The sequence below is a fragment of the Narcine bancroftii genome, chromosome 4, assembly GCF_036971445.1.
Source record: "Narcine bancroftii isolate sNarBan1 chromosome 4, sNarBan1.hap1, whole genome shotgun sequence".
Taxonomy (NCBI): domain Eukaryota; kingdom Metazoa; phylum Chordata; class Chondrichthyes; order Torpediniformes; family Narcinidae; genus Narcine; species Narcine bancroftii.
The window spans coordinates 115,705,687-115,728,084 of record NC_091472.1 but is presented as its reverse complement, the minus strand read 5'-3'; the positions used below and the strand labels follow the sequence as shown (position 1 = coordinate 115,728,084).

The window sequence follows — 22,398 nt, the reverse complement described above, 5'->3', positions numbered from 1 at the left end:
CGCAGGCAATAAGATACCTAGGTGTGCAAATAAACAAAAATCTAGGCCAATTATATAAACTCAATTACAATCCACTAATGAAAAAACTACAGGACGATTTAGAGCATTGGAAAGAGCTACCACTAACACTGATAGGAAGGATAAACTGTATTAAAATGAACATTTTTCCAAGGATACTATACTTATTTCAGGCATTGCCAATACAACTGACAGAAAAATTCTTCAAAGAGTTAAAGAAAATAATAAGGAGATTTTTATGGAGAGGGGGGAAACCGAGGATAGCACTAGACAAATTAACAGAATGGTATAAACAAGGAGGCTTACAATTGCCAAACTTCAAAAATTATTATAGAGCCGCACAATTAAGGTACCTATCAGATTTTTATCAAACAAGGGAAAAACCAGACTGGACGAGACTAGAATTAGATAAAATAGGGGAAAAGATACCTGAACACATATTATATAAATGGGACGAAAAATTGGTACAACATAGAACTTCTCCAGTATTACACCATCTCCTCAATATATGGAAGAAGATACATGTAGAAAGAAATAAAATAAATTACCAAATACCAAAACTAATATTGACGCAAAATAAGCTACTCCCTTTTACAATAGACAACCTTGCCTTTAGAAAATGGGAAAAAAAAGGGATTAAAAGAATAGAAAATTGTTTTTCAGGAAGTAGATTCTTATCCTTTGAACAAATGAGAGATAAGTACAATATAACGGGAGATACAGCGCTGGCATATTACCAACTGAGATCCTACTTGAAAGATAAATTAGGAAGCAACTTGAGTTTACCAGAGGGAAGTAACCTTGAATATGTGATTACAGATACAATGTTAATCAAAAGATTTATAAAAAATATGTATATTAAACTGCAAGAAAAGGAAAATGAGGAAACAAATGGTAAAACTAAACAAAAATGGGAACAAGATTTAAATATAAAGATAAAAAAGGAAACATGGGAGAAGTTATGCTCTGGAACGATGAGAAATACAATAAATACGAGGCTGCGTATGATACAATATAATTGGTTACACAGACTATACATTACACCGCAAAAGTTAAATAAATGGGACCCAACAGTATCTGATAGATGTTTTCGATGTAAAAAAGAAAGGGGAACAACAATTCATGCAATCTGGACATGTGAGAGAGTAGAAAAATTTTGGGATGATCTCAATCAGATATTAAATAAAATAACAGAAAACAATATACCAAAGAATCCAGAGATCTTTCTCCTAAGTAACATAAAAAATAAAGAATTTGGAATTGACTTGGAGGATGCACAAAAAAGATTTGTTAAGATAGCCCTAGCTGTAGCAAAAAAATGTATTATGTCAACCTGGAAATTGGAAGATAATTTGAAAATACAACAATGGTATATAGAAATGAATAAATGTATTCCATTAGAAAAAATAACATATAGTTTAAGAAATAATATTGAAATATTCGAACAAGTATGGGAGCCTTACATTAAATACAATAGCGAAAACCTACCGGGAACAAACATTACCTAAGTTGATGGAAGGAGAAGAGAAGAAAAAAATGGACTCAGTAGAATTTCTGGTGTATTTTTGTTGAATGACAACATTGTCTAACTGAATTAATGCAACCTAGATTGTATAACTAAAATGGATGAGAGGGGGGAGGGATGGGGGGGTGGCTTGGGAGGAGGGAGGGGGGAGGGAGAAAAAGACACTGTAAATGTGTGGAAAAGAAAAAGTGTATATCATGGCTATTGTGATTTATGGTGTGAAAAATAAAAAATTTTAAAAAAAAAAAAAAAAACATCCTCATTCCCATGTTCAGCAGCCAGACATGATGTGTGCAGGCACCAAAGCAGCAGTCTATTGTTGCAGGACACCACAGTGGGAGAATATTCCACCTAGAAGGAGAAGCCCTGAAGAGAACCCTACAAAGGAGGAAAGTCCAGCAGTGGACCAGCTCAGTTATGAATAATCCGTAAGCATGCCTTCGTGGAGTGTTCCACCAGCTTGGTGCTCAGTGGCCAAAGGTCTCACACCAGGCCACAAGGCAACCAGTTTCTGGGAACCAGCAATCAGGTCCAGAATTTGTGAGGATGTGATGGCATACAGAGCTTCCAAAAGGCCTTAGGTACTCCACAGCCTCCTCATGTTTCCAAGATTCGGAACCAAGGATCAAAGAGGTGCAATTTGGATACCTCAACTTCACCACCATTCAGCAGGCCATGCAGCATCAGAAATGGTGAGATAATAGAAGGCAAAATCATCCACGGCCATTCAAGGTTCCTGAAAGGTCTCTCTTGTGCTTCGCTTTCTTGTGTTTTTATAATGTCACTGTATTACTTAACAACTCTTTGCCTTTTAAATTTTAAATGTTTTTAAATTTGGACATACAGCACAGTAACAGGTCATTTCGACCCACAAGCCCATGCCACCCAATTAAACTACAACCCCCGGTACGTTTCAAATGATAGGAGGAAACCGGAACCCCCCAAGGAAAACAGACAAGGGGAGGATACACAAACTCCTTACAGACAGCACGAGATTCCAACCTCAGTCACTGGCACTGTGAAGGCATTGTACTAAACGCTGCGCCAACTGTTTCGTGCAGGCCAATCAAAGGAGGAATGTGTATTTTGTGTGCATGACAAGAAATGGAATCTTGAATTAATTACAATACTGTGGAGTGTGGTCAAATCAAGTGATTTTTGTGCATTTTACAACTTTGACAAAATGGACTTGAGGATGTTTGTAAAATGGAATCTGTTCGATACTCAGGATAAGCCTGTAGACTTTGCAACTAGGTCAAGGTGTTTGCAGAGTCATATGGTTGGATACAAAATTACACTCCTTTCCTATTAACAATATACTAATCACTGACCCTAAAATTGCAACCTCATACTGCAGCAAATCCAACAACTCTATTGTATCTACAATATATTTTCAAACTTCGAGTTTTGGATCATGAAACACTGTGTCTGTTGAGCTATCCACAAATTTAGGTACTGAAAGTTGCACAGCAAATGCCTGGTTAAATTAAAAATTCCACTAAATTACAATGTAACAAGTTAAAAATCACCACCCCATTCCACCCATCTCCCCCCTCATGACTTTCACATGCAATGATTTCTTAGAGACTTAACATATATTACCCAAGTGTATTTCATTAATAAGCAGTAATAAATAGTGGTTTTAAAACTTAACAGAAATAATCTTCTTTTCCAAATTAAAAGTATGACAATACGGAGTTCATACTAGTCTTACTAGCTTACAAAAGGAACAAGTAAAATTAATCAAAACTGAGGCAACTGACTGACCCAGGTTACAAGTTCAGTACATATAAAATACACAAGATGCACTGTGGAAATTAAGATAATTTTTGCCAATCTGCTTAATCACAGAATTTCTTAAATGCTTGAAATGTATTCAAAAAACATCATTAGCTGATGCAGAGTTTGTGCTCACATTTTCTAACAAAACCACACAGTGACATTTAGACATTACCACTAAAATGTATTTTCTTGTACCTGTACTAGTTTTTCCTGTAGACACAAGTACACACTGCGAATCAACATCAACTCTGTGGTTTAAAGTACTCCTACCCTAACAATGAAAAGTTCAGTTTTTCTACCTCCAATATATTTAGTGGATTATTATTCCCTAAATTAAGTTGTGGAGAAATGCAAGAACTAGGTGGCAAACAATTTCCCAAGCTAGCCTTAGAAAGTATCATACCAAGTTGAACTGCAGAACATTCCTGGCTTTCCTTTGACCCATGAATAGTAAACCAATATTCTTGGTGACGATGGATCATGTGAATGTGGTTTCATAGAGGTCATTGAGAGGTTGGGTAGCAAATAAGAATATTCAACAAAGATATATGGAAAGGAACCAGGCAAACCAACTGTTTTTCAATCGTCTTCCCCAATTTACATTTCTACGCATAATGTAAATGGGAAAGATTCCTATTAGTATTCAAGGGGAGAATTTATTTTAATATCCGTATTCCACGCCTAACTCCATTTATTCTGAATGACTGTTGGAATAATGGTTTGAGATTTTTTTCTTCCAAAGTTCTAATTTAGTTCAGCACTATTCATTATTCCTGTTTGAGTCTGTACAGAAAAAATTAATTATTGAATGAATTTGATCCAGTTTAGAAACTTTAACAATTTAAACATAATAATTACTAAATACATTATCAGTTTATCATGCAGATAATTTACAAGCAAAATGTCATTTGGAGTCATTAACTGCGAGAATATGTCATGATTTGTCTCAGAACCTCTGGACTCTAGTTGAAACATTCAATGATAAATGGAGACACTACATTCAAAGGCAGGGGAGAAGGATGGAAGGATGCATTTTATGTGAAGGCTAGATTATGGTGAAAATGAACAGTGCAGCTCCTGAATAAATCCCGATGGCCGAGATTCCCGGTCTTGTGTTAAATGCAGGCTGGATTATGCCTGTTAATGTCCAGACCAAAAAAAATTATTTCATAATTTAAAGGCCTAGTTTATCATATACCCCAAAGTAACCTGGTTCTACCTACAGCTTTAAATAGTTCCAGGTTTCACTTGTCATGAAGGGCAGTGGAAAATGTATTTGCCAATGTGAAATTTGTGAGGTTGCCTTGGACAAGCAGGTACCCTCTCAGCCTGCAATTGCCACAATGTAGGAAATGTGAATGGTGCTTACACTGAACAGTAAATAATTTTTACCTCATCATTGATGACCTCAGATTGTTCCTCCTCCTCCTCCTCTTCAAGGTCCAAATCACTTTGCTTTAGATATGCCAACAGTGCCATACAGGGTTTCCTTCTGAATGCCAAGTAATCCATCATATTTCCCTGACAGTGCTGAAGGAAGAAAAGTTCAATCAAGTAATCCTTAAACGTCTCCCTTAGAGTCTCCATTTGAGCAAAGTGATGCTCCAAACACTGTTTCCTCAGTTGAGAAATCTCTGGAGTAGCAGGTGAAATTTCTTCCAACTTCTTTGGTTGTTTCCTCACAACTGGGATGCAACTGGTAGTGGAAGATAGGCATGTTGGGGCCAAGCCCTGAGCTACAACATTCCGAGATGGGCTAGAAGGAGGAGGCGTAGATGTTATTCCAAAAGTTGATGCACTTACCACTCCTGTGGTCAAAGATACAGGTGTCCTTTCATAATTTACAGACCTGGCCATCTGCTGACCATGAAGAACTTGCTGCTGTTGCTGTATCAACTGTCCTTGTATGATGCTGCTAATTTGTGGAGGAAGGTTCGATGTGGTGATGTGGCTCGGGCTGGGCAAGGGCTGCATAGCACCACTGGCCACTGGGCTCTGAGGTCCAAGGTGATGAATGGTTCCACCAGTCTGGGAATGTGGTTGTGAGAGTCTACGTTCCCTTGAAACAGAAACTGATGTTCCAGCTGTCGTCAATTGTACTTGCCCGCCAACACTCGAAGTGATCTGAGTGAGACCAGATGGGTCCTGATATACAAAATGCCCACCATTTGATGGGCTGAGGTTAAGCTGCCTGACCAGCACGTTGGCATCCACAAACCCTCGGGTTGGGCTCTGATTGCACATATTCAACCCTGTAGCTGTTGCCCCTGCCCGCTGTAACATTGATACAGGGCTATGTTGTGTGGGGCTCTGCGGCTGCACTTGAGGCAAGGGAGATGTCACTTGAATATACGATGGAGATCCATGATCAAATCTCCTTTGCTGACCCACAGTCTGAGAACTATACTGAAAACTTGGGGACGCAGGGTTTTGAACTGGAAGGGGGGCCAACGTGATCTGCTGATTCCCAGCCATCACCTGATTTACATTCTGCAACGCGATGTTGACGCTCTGGCCAGATACTGGACTCCGGTTCATGATAAGCTGTTGCAACTGGTAACTTGGGGACTGTGGCCCTGAAGGACTGGCCACAGTGTGCGGCACCGGACTGAGAGCTGGGGCAAACGGGGTGACAGGAGAATGGGGTAATGTGGTCTGTTCATCTCCCTCGGCGCCAGTATATGACTTGGATCTCTGCAGTGGGCGCTGTATATTTTGTGGACCACTGCCATGGTGCATCATCACCAATATCCTCTTAGATGAGTGCTAGCCTAGAAGAAAATGATAGTTTAATTTTATAAAACGTAGCCAATGTGAAAAACAAAACAGAAACACCATTTCAAATTAATAAATTTACAATGCCTATTTTAAATGCCAAAATGCAATAGACATACTTATTTCCACAGTAATCAATAAATTAATTCTGCACTTCCTACTAAACCTGACATATTTATGACAGTTCATTTATCTTATTATAAAATAAATACATGTATTTACATAGATGTGCTGTATCGTCAGTAATAGAGATCCACAACCCAGGAATGAAGCGCAGACTCCACGGACACAGGTGAGCCTGACCGGCGCACGCGTCTCAATTGGTTGGCTCCGCCCCTTCACACAAGCCGCGCGCGTTCCCGCGGCTCCCCACGCATGCGCGCAGGCCCGGCACCGGACTCGCCGCCCGCTTACCCAATTTTCTTTTCACAGTGGCTATCGGAGCCGCGCCTCCATTGGGCCACGCGTTTCACTCTCTCTCCGTCCCAGCCTTCGGTAAGGGACTGGAATAGACACTACGTTCCCCGCCCCACCGGACGAAGAACTAAATTCGACCCGCTGGAGGGAGGCGGGCCGCTTGGCCGAGCAAAAAAACCAACTACACTCCACCATCAAACATGGCGCCTGTTTCTCCGCTAGCCTCTCCCCTCACCGGAAGTCAGACTCATACGTTGCCGACGTCGTGTTCGCATAACGCATAGATGGACGTTGAAAGTATCCAATCAATGGAACTCGAATTTAAGGAAGGCGGGACTATTCCTGCCGAGTTTTCGTTCGATTCCACACGCCTCCAGCTGTGCGGCTCTTAAAGGGATAGTACAATATATTAACCGCGTCTAAATGCAGTTGCCAGTAAAAGATTGAAAATTAAAAATAATGCAAAGTCTGAAATAAAACAAATGCTGAAAACAATCAGAAGTCAGAAACTGTTGGTGGAAAAAGAAACAAGTAATTTTTTTGAGTCAAAGACTGCAGAAAAGAAAAACTAATAATTGATAAAGAAACTTTATAACAAAGTGTAATATACAGGAAAAGCTTAAAAAACTCGGCGGATCAAGCAGCACCCATGCAAAGCGAAACAGAGTTAGTATTTCAATGAGAAGACCCATAAAATATAGGAGAAAAAGTAGTCCAAACTCCATTCTATAATGAGCTGATCCATTCTCCCACTCATTCCCATTCCCCTGCCTTCTCCCTATAATCTTTGATATCCTTACTATTCAGATACATATCAATCACTGCCTTAACGACTTGACCTCCACAGCCATCCATGGTAGCAAATTCCAGAGATTCACCTCTCTGGCCAAAAAAAATTCCTCTGCGTCTCTGTTTTAAATTGGTGTCCTTCATCCTGAAATTAAGCCCTCTTGTTCTAGACTCCCCTACCATGAGAAACAACTTTGCCACATCTACTCTGTCCAAGCTTTCAACAGGTGAAGTGGTTCTGAGGACCCCCCCCACCATTTTTTCTAGACTCGAAGGAGTACAGTTGAGCCATCAAGTTTCCGCATATGCTAATCCCTTCATTCCAGGAATCATTCTTGTGAATTTTCTGAGCCTTCTCTAATGCCAACACATCCTTTCTTAAACAAGAAACCCAAAACTGTACCCTGTGTTCCAAGTGCGGCTTCACCAGTACCTTATAAAGCCTCAACACATCATATCCCTGCTCTTCTATCATATTCCTCTGGAAATGAATGCCAACATTGCATTCATCTTCTTCACCACCAACTCAACCTGGATGTTAACCTTTAGGGTATCCTGCATGACAACTCCCAAATCCTACTACACCTCTGAATTTAGAATTTTCTCCCCATCCAAATAATAGTCTCTTTTATTCCTTCTACCAGAGAATGTGGCCATATACTTTCCAGCATTGTATTTCATTTGCCACTTCTTTTCCCATTCTCTTAATCTGTCCATTTTCTCATCACTATCTGCCTTGTCATCTATTTATCATCTACAAATTTAGTCACAAAGCCATTTATTCCACAATCCAACATACAATGCAAAAATAAGTGACCCCAACATTGACCCTTCACAAAGTTGGAAAAAAAGGTAGAAAAACAAGGCAGAGAAGAAAAGTATTTAAAAAGTCACAAGATAAAAAGTATAAGAAGAACTTGAAGATGGCTCCAAAGAAGGAAAAGTCTACAATGTCAAGTAAAGAAGAGATAAAGAAATCGCCAGAGAAAAAAGAGGAAGGCCTTACCGGTGTCCGGGATCAGGGAGCTCTCCCCAAGAGGATGGCCCTATCGGTGAAGCCAGTGAGCAGGTAGCTGGGCGGCAATATCCCCTGGGGAAATCTTGAACGATGGCTTGCAGAGCCCCAAAAAAATGCCAACACGAATGTGCAAGGAGTTACAGAAGCGCGGTACGCATTGTAGCGAGGACACCGGTGGGAGTGGATGCTGACAGTGGGACGCTGAATCAGCAATGGGAAAGACCACGGAGAAGACACCGATAGAAGCAGAATCAACACGGAATCAAGAAGTGGAGCTAGAGAAAGAAGATCAAGATTTACAAGAAAAAATACAAGGTGAAAAACAGAAGCAGATGATTGATAAAGAATATTTTGACAGTCAAATAAAGATTCTAATGGAAACAATAATGACTGAGTTCAGTACTATAAAAAAAAGCCATGCAAGAAACAAATGTAAAATTGCAAAGAATGGAGAATGGTATGGGAGACAAGAGAAAGTGAAGTGATGAAGTGGAAGACAAAGTGATAGGCGTGGAAATGAAGGTGAATGAGTTAGGACAAAAATTGGAAGATATAGATAAGGATATTAAGAAGACACATGATTTATTGGCCCAAAAAATTGGCATTTTAGAGAATTTCAGCAGATGTAATAATATAAAAATAGTGGGCCTGAAAGAAGGTGAAGAAGGGGCAGATATAAGAGGATTTATAAAAAGATGGATCCCACAGTTCATGGGAGTGGAAGAACTCCAAGAAGAAATAAAAATTGAAAGAGCCCACAGAGCATTGGTGCCAAAGCTGCAGGCACAACAGAAACCATGATCCATAGTAATAAAGTTACTACAATAGAGAAAATATTGGAACCAGCAATGAAAAGAGTGAAAGAAAATAAGGAACCATTGGAGTACAAGGGTAAAAAAAAATTATTTATCCAGATATTAGCTTTGAACTTTTAAAGAAGCGAAAGGAGTTTAATTTATCAAAAACTGTACTATGAAAAAAACGTTATAACTTTGTCTTACGGCATCCAGCAGTGTTGAAGATATTCATCCCTGACTGTTTTCAGATCCAGAAGAAGCTCGTCGCTTTGCAGACCGATTACCAAATAAGCAACAAGAAGAAGAGTAAAGGAAATAATAAAAGGACTGTTAAGATAATGTTTATAAATAAGTTGGAATGTTAATAGACATTTAAGGAAAAAAAGAGGTTTAAAATAAAAGGCTTTGTTATATTTTTAAGAATATATAGTGATTTCTCTGGGGAGGGGGGGAAAGATCTGACCACTGTTAAATCTGTTGATATTTGTGGTATACACCGCAACCCATGTAGAAAAGGGAGTTGTGGTTGTCTTGCGAGGTGGCATGGGCAGCTCAGTAAAGGGGGATTTAATGTTGTTTTCTTTAATATTATTCTTATGGTTGTTGTTATTTTCCCACTCATTGTGTCGTTGCATATAGTAAAGAGTAAGAACAATCTAAAGAGTGATTTTGGAAGAAGGGAGATGGAGGGGTTGAAGAGGTGGAATGGGTAAAATGAATACATTGAACTATATGACTATATTAATGGAATATGAATGGGTAAAATAGAGGTGAAATTGAATGGGTAAAATGAATACATTGAAGTATATGACTATATTAATGGAATTAATATGAATGGGTAAAATGAATACATTGAACTATATAACTATATTAATGGAATTCACAATCAAATAAAGAGGAAAAAGTTGCTGACTCTACTTAAAAAGAAAAAATAGACATAGCATTTCTACAAGAAACACACTTAACTGAGTGAGAACATTGCAAACTGAAGAGAGACTGGGTAGGTCATGTAGTGGCATCATCGTACAATTCAAAAGCCAGGGGAGTTGCCATATGAGTTAAGAAGAATCTGCCAATTAAGATAAAGAAAGTAATAACAGACCCAGTGGGTTGATATATAATGATGATGTGCCAGATTTATTCAGAATTTTGGAACTTGTTGAATATTTATGCACCTAATGAAAATGACCAGGAATTTATGCAGGACTTTTTTTTAAAGATGGCAGATGCACAGGGACACATTTTACTAAGGGGAGACTTTAATTTTAACCTTGACCCATTAGTAGATAAAACCCGGAAGACAACTATTAATAGTAATGCAGCTAAATTTACATTGAACTCAATGCATGATATGAAGATAATTCTTCTTTGGCTTGGCTTCGCGGACGAAGATTTATGGAGGGGGTAAATGTCCACGTCAGCTGCAGGCTCGTTTGTGGCTGACAAGTCCGATGCAGGACAGGCAGACACGGTTGCAGCGGTTGCAGGGAAAAATTGGTTGGTTGGGGTTGGGTGTTGGGTTTTTCCTCCTTTGCCTTTTGTCAGTGAGGTGGGCTCTGCGGTCTTCTTCAAAGGAGGTTGCTGCCCACCAAACTGTGAGGCGCCAAGATGCACGGTTTGAGGCGATATCAGCCCACTGGCGGTGGTCAATGTGGCAGGCACCAAGAGATTTCTTTAGGCAGTCCTTGTACCTTTTCTTTGGTGCACCTCTGTCACGGTGGCCAGTGGAGAGCTCGCCATATAACACGATCTTGGGAAGGCGATGGTCCTCCATTCTGGAGACGTGACCCACCCAGTGCAGCTGGATCTTCAGCAGCATGGACTCGATGTTGTCGACCTCTGCCATCTCGAGTACTTCGACGTTAGGGATGAAAGCGCTCCAATGAATGTTGAGGATGGAGCGGAGACAACGCTGGTGGAAGCGCTCCTAGAATGAAGATAATTGATATATGGAGAAATCAACATCCAAAAGAAAGAGATTATTCATATTATTCAAACAGACATAAAATCTATTCTAGGATTGACATGTTTTTGTTGTCGGCTCCAATTCAGAGGAAAATTTGAAATACCAAATATAAGGCAAGACTTTTATCAGACCACCCACCCTTGTTATTGACAATTGCTTTAGAGGATATTCCACCAAAAACATACAGATGGAGGCTAAACCCTATATTGTAAAAAAGGCAAGACTTTCGGGAATACATAGAACAACAAATCAAAATATATTTCGAGACAAATACAAATTCGGTAACAGACAAATTTGTATTATGGGACGCAATGAAGGCCTTTAATAGGGGACAAATAATTAGTTACACAACCAAGATTAAAAAAGAATATAATCGGGAAATAGAACAGTTGGAAAAAGAAATAGTAACTATAGAAAAAGATTTAATGAGAAGAGAAGATATAGAGAAAAAGATTAAATTGGCAGAAAAAAATTAAAATATGAAACATTACAAATGTACAAAGTAGAGAAGACATAATGAAAATAAAGCAAATATATTATGAATTAGGAGAGAAAACCCACAAAATATTGGCTTGGCAACTAAAAACAGAACAAGCAACAAAAAAATATCATAGCAACAAGGAAGGAGGATAAACAGATGACATATAACCCATTAGAGATTAATGGAAATTTTTTTTTAATCTACAAGCAATTTTATCAAACCGAAAATCCAGGGAAGAATGACAAAATAGATGAATTTTTTATCAAACATTGAATTACCCCAATTACAATCAGAAAATCAAAATAAATTACTAAAACCCCTGATAATTGCAGAAATACAGGATACATTAATGACATTACAAAATGATAAAATGCCAGGCAAAGATGGATTCCCTACAGAGTTTTATAAGGTATTCAATAATCTATAAATTCTGCCCCTCTTAAAGGTAATGAAACAGGTGGAAGAGACCCAGAATTTGCCTGACTAATGTAAAACAGCAATAATTACAGTAATTCCAAAAATGGGAAAAGGTCTGCTGTCACCGGTATCATATAGACCAATATCTTTACTAAATACAGATTATAAATTTATAGCAAAATTACTAGTGAATAGATTAACAGACTGTGTACCAAAATTAGTGACACTAGATCAGACAGGATTTGTTAAAAATAGAAGAGTGGCAGATTATGTCTGTAAATTTATTAATTTAATCCATAGAACACAAATAAATAAAACACCAATTGTGGCAGTAACTCTGGATGCAGAGAGAGCTTTTGATAAGGTGGAATGTAATTAACTATTTAAAGTACTGCAAAAATTCAAATTACTGTAAAATTTCTTCATTTAGCATTGGCTATAGCATGTAAATGTGTTGCAATTTCATGGAAAGACGAGGTGGAGATAAATGTAAATCGTTGGCATAATGAGTTGAGGTCCTGTATTTATATGGAGAAAATAACATATAACTTGCATGATAATTATGACTCCTTTGTTAAGATGTGGTCACCTTATTTGAAATGTATGAATTTAGTAATATCTTAAATTGTTGTATGTGTTTCTTTTATTTTCTTAATCCTTCCCTTGTGAAGTTTGCTGAGGGTGGGTGGAGGGGGATGGGTTAGTTGTAGTTTTCATTTTTATATTACAGACTTAGTAAAAGTTTCTGTTTTGAAAATATTAAATATTAAAATAATTGACACCTGCGGAACACTACACCTGGCAACCAGTAACCAACCAGGACTGGATCTTTTTATTCCTTCTCTCTGTTTGCTGCCTGTTGGTCAATACTTGACCCACGCTAGTATCTTCCCTGCAGTTTCATGGGCTCTCATCTTGTTAAGCAACCTCATGTGGGGTACCTTGTCAAACGCTTTTTGAAAATCCAAATATACAACATCCACTGTATCTCCTTTGTCCAGCCTGCTTGTGGATTTCTAAAGAAATTGCTGGAAACTATGCTGACTTTGGCCTATTTTGCCAGCCTAGCCCAGGTACTCTTAAACCTCATCCTTGACAATTGATTCCAACAACTTCCTAACCACTAATATGTGGCTAACATGTCCGTAACTTCCTTTCTGCTGCCTCCATCCCTTTTTACATTAGGGAGTGACCTTTGCAATTTTCCATTCCTCTGGAACAATACCATAATCTATTGATTCCTGAAAGATCATTACTAATGCCTCCACAATCTCTATAGCTACTTCTTTCCATCTGGTCCAGGAGACGTATCTCCCCTAAGCCCAACCATTCTCAATGGGCACCCTACAGACCCTCTGAGGGCCACAGCACATTTAAGTAAAAGCCTCGTTTTCTTTTCACCTCATGTAACATCAATATTTTTATGTAGATGGTAGGAAATAAGTATGGAAGAAACCAAAACTTGACTGCTTCACAGGGAAGGGGACATATAAACTTTGATCAGATCCTCGTAGCTGAAAAAGCCTTTGACCATTCAGATTCCCAAACACCCTCTCTCTCCCTTGAAAGTCCAATATACAGCTGAGGAGGAGTCACGTGATGGAGTAGTGGCCGGACGGTGAACTCCAGCCCTCTCCAGAAAAGTCGGGAAAAACAAGAGAAAATACAAAGGCACAGAAATACAAGTTACAGAAAAGTGAGTATAAAGGTGGAAAGAAGATGGAGACAAAAGGAGAAAAATCAAAATCAACGGAAAGAAGAGAGGAAGAGAAGACAACGGAGGAAAAAGGTGAAGGCCTTACCTGTCCGAAGAGGCCCGCTGTGGAGAGAAGACCCCACTACCTCAGGTCGGTAGAAAAAGAACTACAACAATGGCTCACAGAGCCGAGTAAAAGTGCGCAACCGCGCATGCGCGAGGAGTCGCGCATGCGCTATGCGCATGAAAAAAAACACACCGACGGGAGGGGGGACCAGCTGGGGAGTCAATCTCCACAGCCGGCAACGACAGCTGCAGAACACCTGCAGCAAGAAGAGACCACAGAAGACAATGGAAACAAGAAAGAAGAGGAGGAAAGGGCAGCAAAGAAACAACAGATGGTCAACCTAGAGGAAGAAGAAGAGGAAGAGTACAGGGAAATAGAAGAAGAAAAGAAAGGCAAGGTAAAGGAGGTACTTGCTCTTGTTAGAGGATACATGGAGTCATTTAAAGAATGGCAAACACAGGAATTCAATGATTTAAGAAGAAGAATAAACAACACAGAAAAGAAAATAAATAAAATGGATATGACATTAACAGAAATGGGGAAAAAAATGGACAAGATGGAAGAACGGGCAATAGCAGCAGAAATGGAGGTAGAAGACTTAAAAAAGAAATTGGAGGAATCTAATAAAAAAACTAAAGAGACACAAGAATTACTAGCCCAAAAAATAGATATAATGGAAAATTATAACAGAAGAAATAACATAAAGATAGTGGGCCTTAAGGAAGATGTAGAAGGCAAGAATATGAGGGAGTTTATAAAAGAATGGATCCCTAAGGCCCTAGGATGTCCAGAACTACAGCAAGAAATGGAAATAGAAAGGGCACATAGAGCATTGGCCCCTAAACCACAACCACAACAAAAACCAAGATCTATTGTAGTAAAATTCCTAAGATATACTACAAGAGAAAAGGTACTGGAGAAGACAATGGAAAAAGTAAGAGTGGGCAACAAACCACTGGAGTATAAAGGGCAAAAAATCTTCATTTATCCAGATATAAGCTTTGAACTCCTAAAGAAGAGAAAAGAGTTCAATGCAGCAAAAGCAATTTTATGGAAGAAAGGATATAAATTTACACTGAAGCATCCTGCGGTATTGAAAATATTTATTCCAGGACAACAAAACAGACTATTCTCGGATCCAGAAGAAGCACGAAAATTTGCAGAACAATTACAAAAATAGACTGAGGGATGAAGACGGGTAATGAGAGCAAAAATTATCACGATTGATATGTATGTGGGTAAAGACAAAAATAGACTGAGGGATGAAGACGGGTAAGGAGGGTAAAAATGACCACGATTGATATGTATGCGGGTAAAGAGGTATAAGAGTGAATAGAGACAATGGGCATATGTGAAAGTATCTGTAATTAGAGGAAAACATAGAGAGTATAGACAAGAATTAATAAGGGAAGGTAATGGAATAGAGAGAATAAGGAGGGAACTAAAAGAGTGACCTTTGTGACATATAAAAAACGAAATCTTTTCTGGGGGGGGCTGGGTGGGGGGAAAAGAGCGGTCACTGCAAAATCAGTTGACGCTTGCGAGTGGATTCGCAAATCCAAATGGAGAGGGGAGATGTGGTTGCCCGACAAGGGATAAAGGGCAACTCAGGAGGGGAAGGGGAGATTGGGGATAAAGAAGATAGAAATAGGAGAATAAGGAAAATGTTGGATGTTGTAGGAATGTTGTCTGGTAAAGAGTTGAAAATAAGAAAACAGAAATGGAAAAGGAGGAAAGGTAATGATGGAAAAACGGAAAGAGAAGATAAACAAAATATAAAATGGCTACGCTGAACTATATGACTCTAAATATTAATGGAATACATAACCAAATTAAAAGGAAGAAACTACTAAATTTACTGAAAAAGGAAAAAATAGATATAGCATTTGTCCAAGAAACACATTTAACTGAATTGGAGCACAAGAAATTAAAGAGAGATTGGGTAGGACATGTAACAGCAGCATCGTATAATTCAAAAGCAAGAGGAGTGGCTATATTAATTAGCAAAAATGTGCCATTTAAAATAGAAGAGGAAATAATAGATCCAGCAGGGAGATATGTTATGATAAAATGTCAGATATATTCAGAGCTTTGGAATCTACTTAATATATATTCACCTAACGAAGAAGATCAAAAGTTTATGCAAGATATCTTTTTGAAGGTAGCTAATACGCAAGGGAACATACTAATAGGAGGGGATTTCAATCTGAATTTGGATCCAAATATGGATAAAACGGGGAAAAAAATTAACAGGAAGAACAAAGTAACCAAATTTATAATTAAATCAATGCAAGAAATGAAACTTGTGGACATATGGAGGAAACAAAACCCAAAAGAAAAGGAATACTCATACTACTCGACTAGACATAAAACATACTCAAGGATAGACCTATTCCTGTTATCAGCCCACATACAAGGGAGAGTTAGGAAAACGGAATATAAAGCTAGACTATTATCGGACCACTCACCCCTGTTATTGGCAATAGAGCTAGAAGACATCCCTCCAAGAATGTATAGATGGAGATTAAACCCCATGCTACTTAAAAGACAGGATTTTAGAGAATTTATTGAAAAACAATTAAAAATGTACTTTGAAGTAAATACGGAATCAGTGGAAGATAAGTTTATACTATGGGACGCAATGAAAGCATTCATTAGAGGGCAAATAATAAGTTATGCAACCAAGATGAAGAAGGACTATAATCAGGAAACAGAGCAGTTGGAAAGGGAAATAATAAACATAGAAAAAAAATTAGCAATAAAGGAAGATACAACCAAAAGAAGAGAATTGGCGGATAAAAAAATAAAATATGAAACATTACAAACATATAAGGTGGAGAAGAATATAATGAAGACAAAACAGAAATATTATGAACTAGGGGAAAAAACACACAAAATCCTAGCATGGCAGCTTAAGACAGAGCAAACTAAGAAAACGGTATTGGCAACAAGGAAAAAAGACAAACAAATTACATATAATCCAAAAGAAATTAAGGAAAACTTCAGAGAATTCTATGAACAATTATACCGAACCGAAAACGAAGGGAAAGAAGGGAAAATAGATGAATTTTTGACTAAAATTGAACTACCAAAACTACAAATAGAGGAACAAAATAAATTAACAGAACCATTTGGAACAGTAGAAATACAAGAGATAATAAAAAATTTACCAAATAATAAGACACCAGGAGAGGATGGACTCCCAATAGAATTCTACAAAACATTTAAAGACCTAATAATACCGCCCCTCCTGGATGTAATCAACCAGATTGATGAGACACAAAACTTACCAGATTCATGTAAAACAGCAATAATTACAGTGATACTAAAACAAGGGAAAGATCCACTCTCACCAGCGTCATATAGACCAATATCTTTGCTAAACACAGATTATAAGATAATAGCTAAACTATTAGCGAACAGATTAGCAGAACAGGTACCGAAAATGGTAAATTTAGACCAAACTGGATTTATCAAAAAAAGACGCACAACAGACAATATTTGTAAATTTATTAACTTAATTCATGCAGTAGAAGGAAATAAAGCACCGGCAGTAGCAGTTGCTTTAGACGCAGAGAAGGCCTTCGACAGAGTAGAATGGAATTACTTGTTCAAAGTATTGCAAAAATTCAGTTTACCGGAGAAGTATATTAATTGGATTAAAGCATTATATAAGGGACCGTTAGCGAAAGTGACAGTAAATGGACATGTATCAAAGCAATTTAACTTAAGCAGGTCAACGCGGCAGGGATGCCCACTATCACCATTATTGTTTGCGCTAGCTATAGAACCACTAGCAGAATCGATAAGAAGAGATAATAATATAAAAGGAATAAAAATAAAAGACAGGGAATATAAAATCAGTCTGTTTGCGGATGATGTGATAGTGTACTTAACAGAACCAGAACTATCAATAAAAGAACTATATAAGAAATTGAAGGAATATGGAGAAGTGTCGGGATACAAGATAAACGTAAATAAAAGTGAAGCAATGCCTATGAATAACGCGGATTTCTCAAAATTTAAGGAGGAATCCCCATTCAGATGGCAAACGCAGGCAATAAGATACCTAGGTGTGCAAATAAACAAAAATCTAGGCCAATTATATAAACTCAATTACAATCCACTAATGAAAAAACTACAGGACGATTTAGAGCATTGGAAAGAGCTACCACTAACACTGATAGGAAGGATAAACTGTATTAAAATGAACATTTTTCCAAGGATACTATACTTATTTCAGGCATTGCCAATACAACTGACAGAAAAATTCTTCAAAGAGTTAAAGAAAATAATAAGGAGATTTTTATGGAGAGGGGGGAAACCGAGGATAGCACTAGACAAATTAACAGAATGGTATAAACAAGGAGGCTTACAATTGCCAAACTTCAAAAATTATTATAGAGCCGCACAATTAAGGTACCTATCAGATTTTTATCAAACAAGGGAAAAACCAGACTGGACGAGACTAGAATTAGATAAAATAGGGGAAAAGATACCTGAACACATATTATATAAATGGGACGAAAAATTGGTACAACATAGAACTTCTCCAGTATTACACCATCTCCTCAATATATGGAAGAAGATACATGTAGAAAGAAATAAAATAAATTACCAAATACCAAAACTAATATTGACGCAAAATAAGCTACTCCCTTTTACAATAGACAACCTTGCCTTTAGAAAATGGGAAAAAAAAGGGATTAAAAGAATAGAAAATTGTTTTTCAGGAAGTAGATTCTTATCCTTTGAACAAATGAGAGATAAGTACAATATAACGGGAGATACAGCGCTGGCATATTACCAACTGAGATCCTACTTGAAAGATAAATTAGGAAGCAACTTGAGTTTACCAGAGGGAAGTAACCTTGAATATGTGATTACAGATACAATGTTAATCAAAAGATTTATAAAAAATATGTATATTAAACTGCAAGAAAAGGAAAATGAGGAAACAAATGGTAAAACTAAACAAAAATGGGAACAAGATTTAAATATAAAGATAAAAAAGGAAACATGGGAGAAGTTATGCTCTGGAACGATGAGAAATACAATAAATACGAGGCTGCGTATGATACAATATAATTGGTTACACAGACTATACATTACACCGCAAAAGTTAAATAAATGGGACCCAACAGTATCTGATAGATGTTTTCGATGTAAAAAAGAAAGGGGAACAACAATTCATGCAATCTGGACATGTGAGAGAGTAGAAAAATTTTGGGATGATCTCAATCAGATATTAAATAAAATAACAGAAAACAATATACCAAAGAATCCAGAGATCTTTCTCCTAAGTAACATAAAAAATAAAGAATTTGGAATTGACTTGGAGGATGCACAAAAAAGATTTGTTAAGATAGCCCTAGCTGTAGCAAAAAAATGTATTATGTCAACCTGGAAATTGGAAGATAATTTGAAAATACAACAATGGTATATAGAAATGAATAAATGTATTCCATTAGAAAAAATAACATATAGTTTAAGAAATAATATTGAAATATTCGAACAAGTATGGGAGCCTTACATTAAATACAATAGCGAAAACCTACCGGGAACAAACATTACCTAAGTTGATGGAAGGAGAAGAGAAGAAAAAAATGGACTCAGTCGAATTTCTGGTGTATTTTTGTTGAATGACAACATTGTCTAACTGAATTAATGCAACCTAGATTGTATAACTAAAATGGATGAGAGGGGGGAGGGATGGGGGGGTGGCTTGGGAGGAGGGAGGGGGGAGGGAGAAAAAGTCACTGTAAATGTGTGGAAAAGAAAAAGTGTATATCATGGCTATTGTGATTTATGGTGTGAAAAATAAAAAATTAACAAGAAAAAAAAAAAAAAAAAAAAAAAAAAAAAAAAAAATATTTTTATGTAGATGGTAGGAAATAAGTATGGAAGAAACCAAAACTTGACTGCTTCACAGGGAAGGGGACATATAAACTTTGATCAGATCCTCGTAGCTGAAAAAGCCTTTGACCATTCAGATTCCCAAACACCCTCTCTCTCCCTTGAAAGTCCAATATACAGCTGAGGAGGAGTCACGTGATGGAGTAGTGGCCGGACGGTGAACTCCAGCCCTCTCCAGAAAAGTCGGGAAAAACAAGAGAAAATACAAAGGCACAGAAATACAAGTTACAGAAAAGTGAGTATAAAGGTGGAAAGAAGATGGAGACAAAAGGAGAAAAATCAAAATCAACGGAAAGAAGAGAGGAAGAGAAGACAACGGAGGAAAAAGGTGAAGGCCTTACCTGTCCGAAGAGGCCCGCTGTGGAGAGAAGACCCCACTACCTCAGGTCGGTAGAAAAAGAACTACAACAATGGCTCACAGAGCCGAGTAAAAGTGCGCAACCGCGCATGCGCGAGGAGTCGCGCATGCGCTATGCGCATGAAAAAAAACACACCGACGGGAGGGGGGACCAGCTGGGGAGTCAATCTCCACAGCCGGCAACGACAGCTGCAGAACACCTGCAGCAAGAAGAGACCACAGAAGACAATGGAAACAAGAAAGAAGAGGAGGAAAGGGCAGCAAAGAAACAACAGATGGTCAACCTAGAGGAAGAAGAAGAGGAAGAGTACAGGGAAATAGAAGAAGAAAAGAAAGGCAAGGTAAAGGAGGTACTTGCTCTTGTTAGAGGATACATGGAGTCATTTAAAGAATGGCAAACACAGGAATTCAATGATTTAAGAAGAAGAATAAACAACACAGAAAAGAAAATAAATAAAATGGATATGACATTAACAGAAATGGGGAAAAAAATGGACAAGATGGAAGAACGGGCAATAGCAGCAGAAATGGAGGTAGAAGACTTAAAAAAGAAATTGGAGGAATCTAATAAAAAAACTAAAGAGACACAAGAATTACTAGCCCAAAAAATAGATATAATGGAAAATTATAACAGAAGAAATAACATAAAGATAGTGGGCCTTAAGGAAGATGTAGAAGGCAAGAATATGAGGGAGTTTATAAAAGAATGGATCCCTAAGGCCCTAGGATGTCCAGAACTACAGCAAGAAATGGAAATAGAAAGGGCACATAGAGCATTGGCCCCTAAACCACAACCACAACAAAAACCAAGATCTATTGTAGTAAAATTCCTAAGATATACTACAAGAGAAAAGGTACTGGAGAAGACAATGGAAAAAGTAAGAGTGGGCAACAAACCACTGGAGTATAAAGGGCAAAAAATCTTCATTTATCCAGATATAAGCTTTGAACTCCTAAAGAAGAGAAAAGAGTTCAATGCAGCAAAAGCAATTTTATGGAAGAAAGGATATAAATTTACACTGAAGCATCCTGCGGTATTGAAAATATTTATTCCAGGACAACAAAACAGACTATTCTCGGATCCAGAAGAAGCACGAAAATTTGCAGAACAATTACAAAAATAGACTGAGGGATGAAGACGGGTAATGAGAGCAAAAATTATCACGATTGATATGTATGTGGGTAAAGACAAAAATAGACTGAGGGATGAAGACGGGTAAGGAGGGTAAAAATGACCACGATTGATATGTATGCGGGTAAAGAGGTATAAGAGTGAATAGAGACAATGGGCATATGTGAAAGTATCTGTAATTAGAGGAAAACATAGAGAGTATAGACAAGAATTAATAAGGGAAGGTAATGGAATAGAGAGAATAAGGAGGGAACTAAAAGAGTGACCTTTGTGACATATAAAAAACGAAATCTTTTCTGGGGGGGGCTGGGTGGGGGGAAAAGAGCGGTCACTGCAAAATCAGTTGACGCTTGCGAGTGGATTCGCAAATCCAAATGGAGAGGGGAGATGTGGTTGCCCGACAAGGGATAAAGGGCAACTCAGGAGGGGAAGGGGAGATTGGGGATAAAGAAGATAGAAATAGGAGAATAAGGAAAATGTTGGATGTTGTAGGAATGTTGTCTGGTAAAGAGTTGAAAATAAGAAAACAGAAATGGAAAAGGAGGAAAGGTAATGATGGAAAAACGGAAAGAGAAGATAAACAAAATATAAAATGGCTACGCTGAACTATATGACTCTAAATATTAATGGAATACATAACCAAATTAAAAGGAAGAAACTACTAAATTTACTGAAAAAGGAAAAAATAGATATAGCATTTGTCCAAGAAACACATTTAACTGAATTGGAGCACAAGAAATTAAAGAGAGATTGGGTAGGACATGTAACAGCAGCATCGTATAATTCAAAAGCAAGAGGAGTGGCTATATTAATTAGCAAAAATGTGCCATTTAAAATAGAAGAGGAAATAATAGATCCAGCAGGGAGATATGTTATGATAAAATGTCAGATATATTCAGAGCTTTGGAATCTACTTAATATATATTCACCTAACGAAGAAGATCAAAAGTTTATGCAAGATATCTTTTTGAAGGTAGCTAATACGCAAGGGAACATACTAATAGGAGGGGATTTCAATCTGAATTTGGATCCAAATATGGATAAAACGGGGAAAAAAATTAACAGGAAGAACAAAGTAACCAAATTTATAATTAAATCAATGCAAGAAATGAAACTTGTGGACATATGGAGGAAACAAAACCCAAAAGAAAAGGAATACTCATACTACTCGACTAGACATAAAACATACTCAAGGATAGACCTATTCCTGTTATCAGCCCACATACAAGGGAGTGTTAGGAAAA

The 22,398-nt window shown here is 37.7% G+C and overlaps 1 protein-coding gene across 10 annotated transcripts in view; it reads right to left on the bottom strand.

The window, feature by feature from the left end:
* Window positions 1–6,743, bottom strand: part of ep400 (E1A binding protein p400) — a 214,171-nt gene extending 207,428 nt beyond the window's left edge. For all 10 annotated transcript variants that reach the window (XM_069932505.1, XM_069932511.1, XM_069932506.1 and 7 more), the window contains exons 1-2: window positions 6,515–6,743; window positions 4,718–6,096 (exon numbers count right to left, since the gene is read on the bottom strand). In XM_069932505.1, coding sequence (XP_069788606.1) covers window positions 4,718–6,067 — 1,350 coding nt within the window. In that variant the 5' untranslated portion in view covers window positions 6,068–6,096; window positions 6,515–6,743. The remainder of the gene's footprint in view (window positions 1–4,717; window positions 6,097–6,514) is intronic.
* Window positions 6,744–22,398: the final 15,655 nt, after the last annotated feature.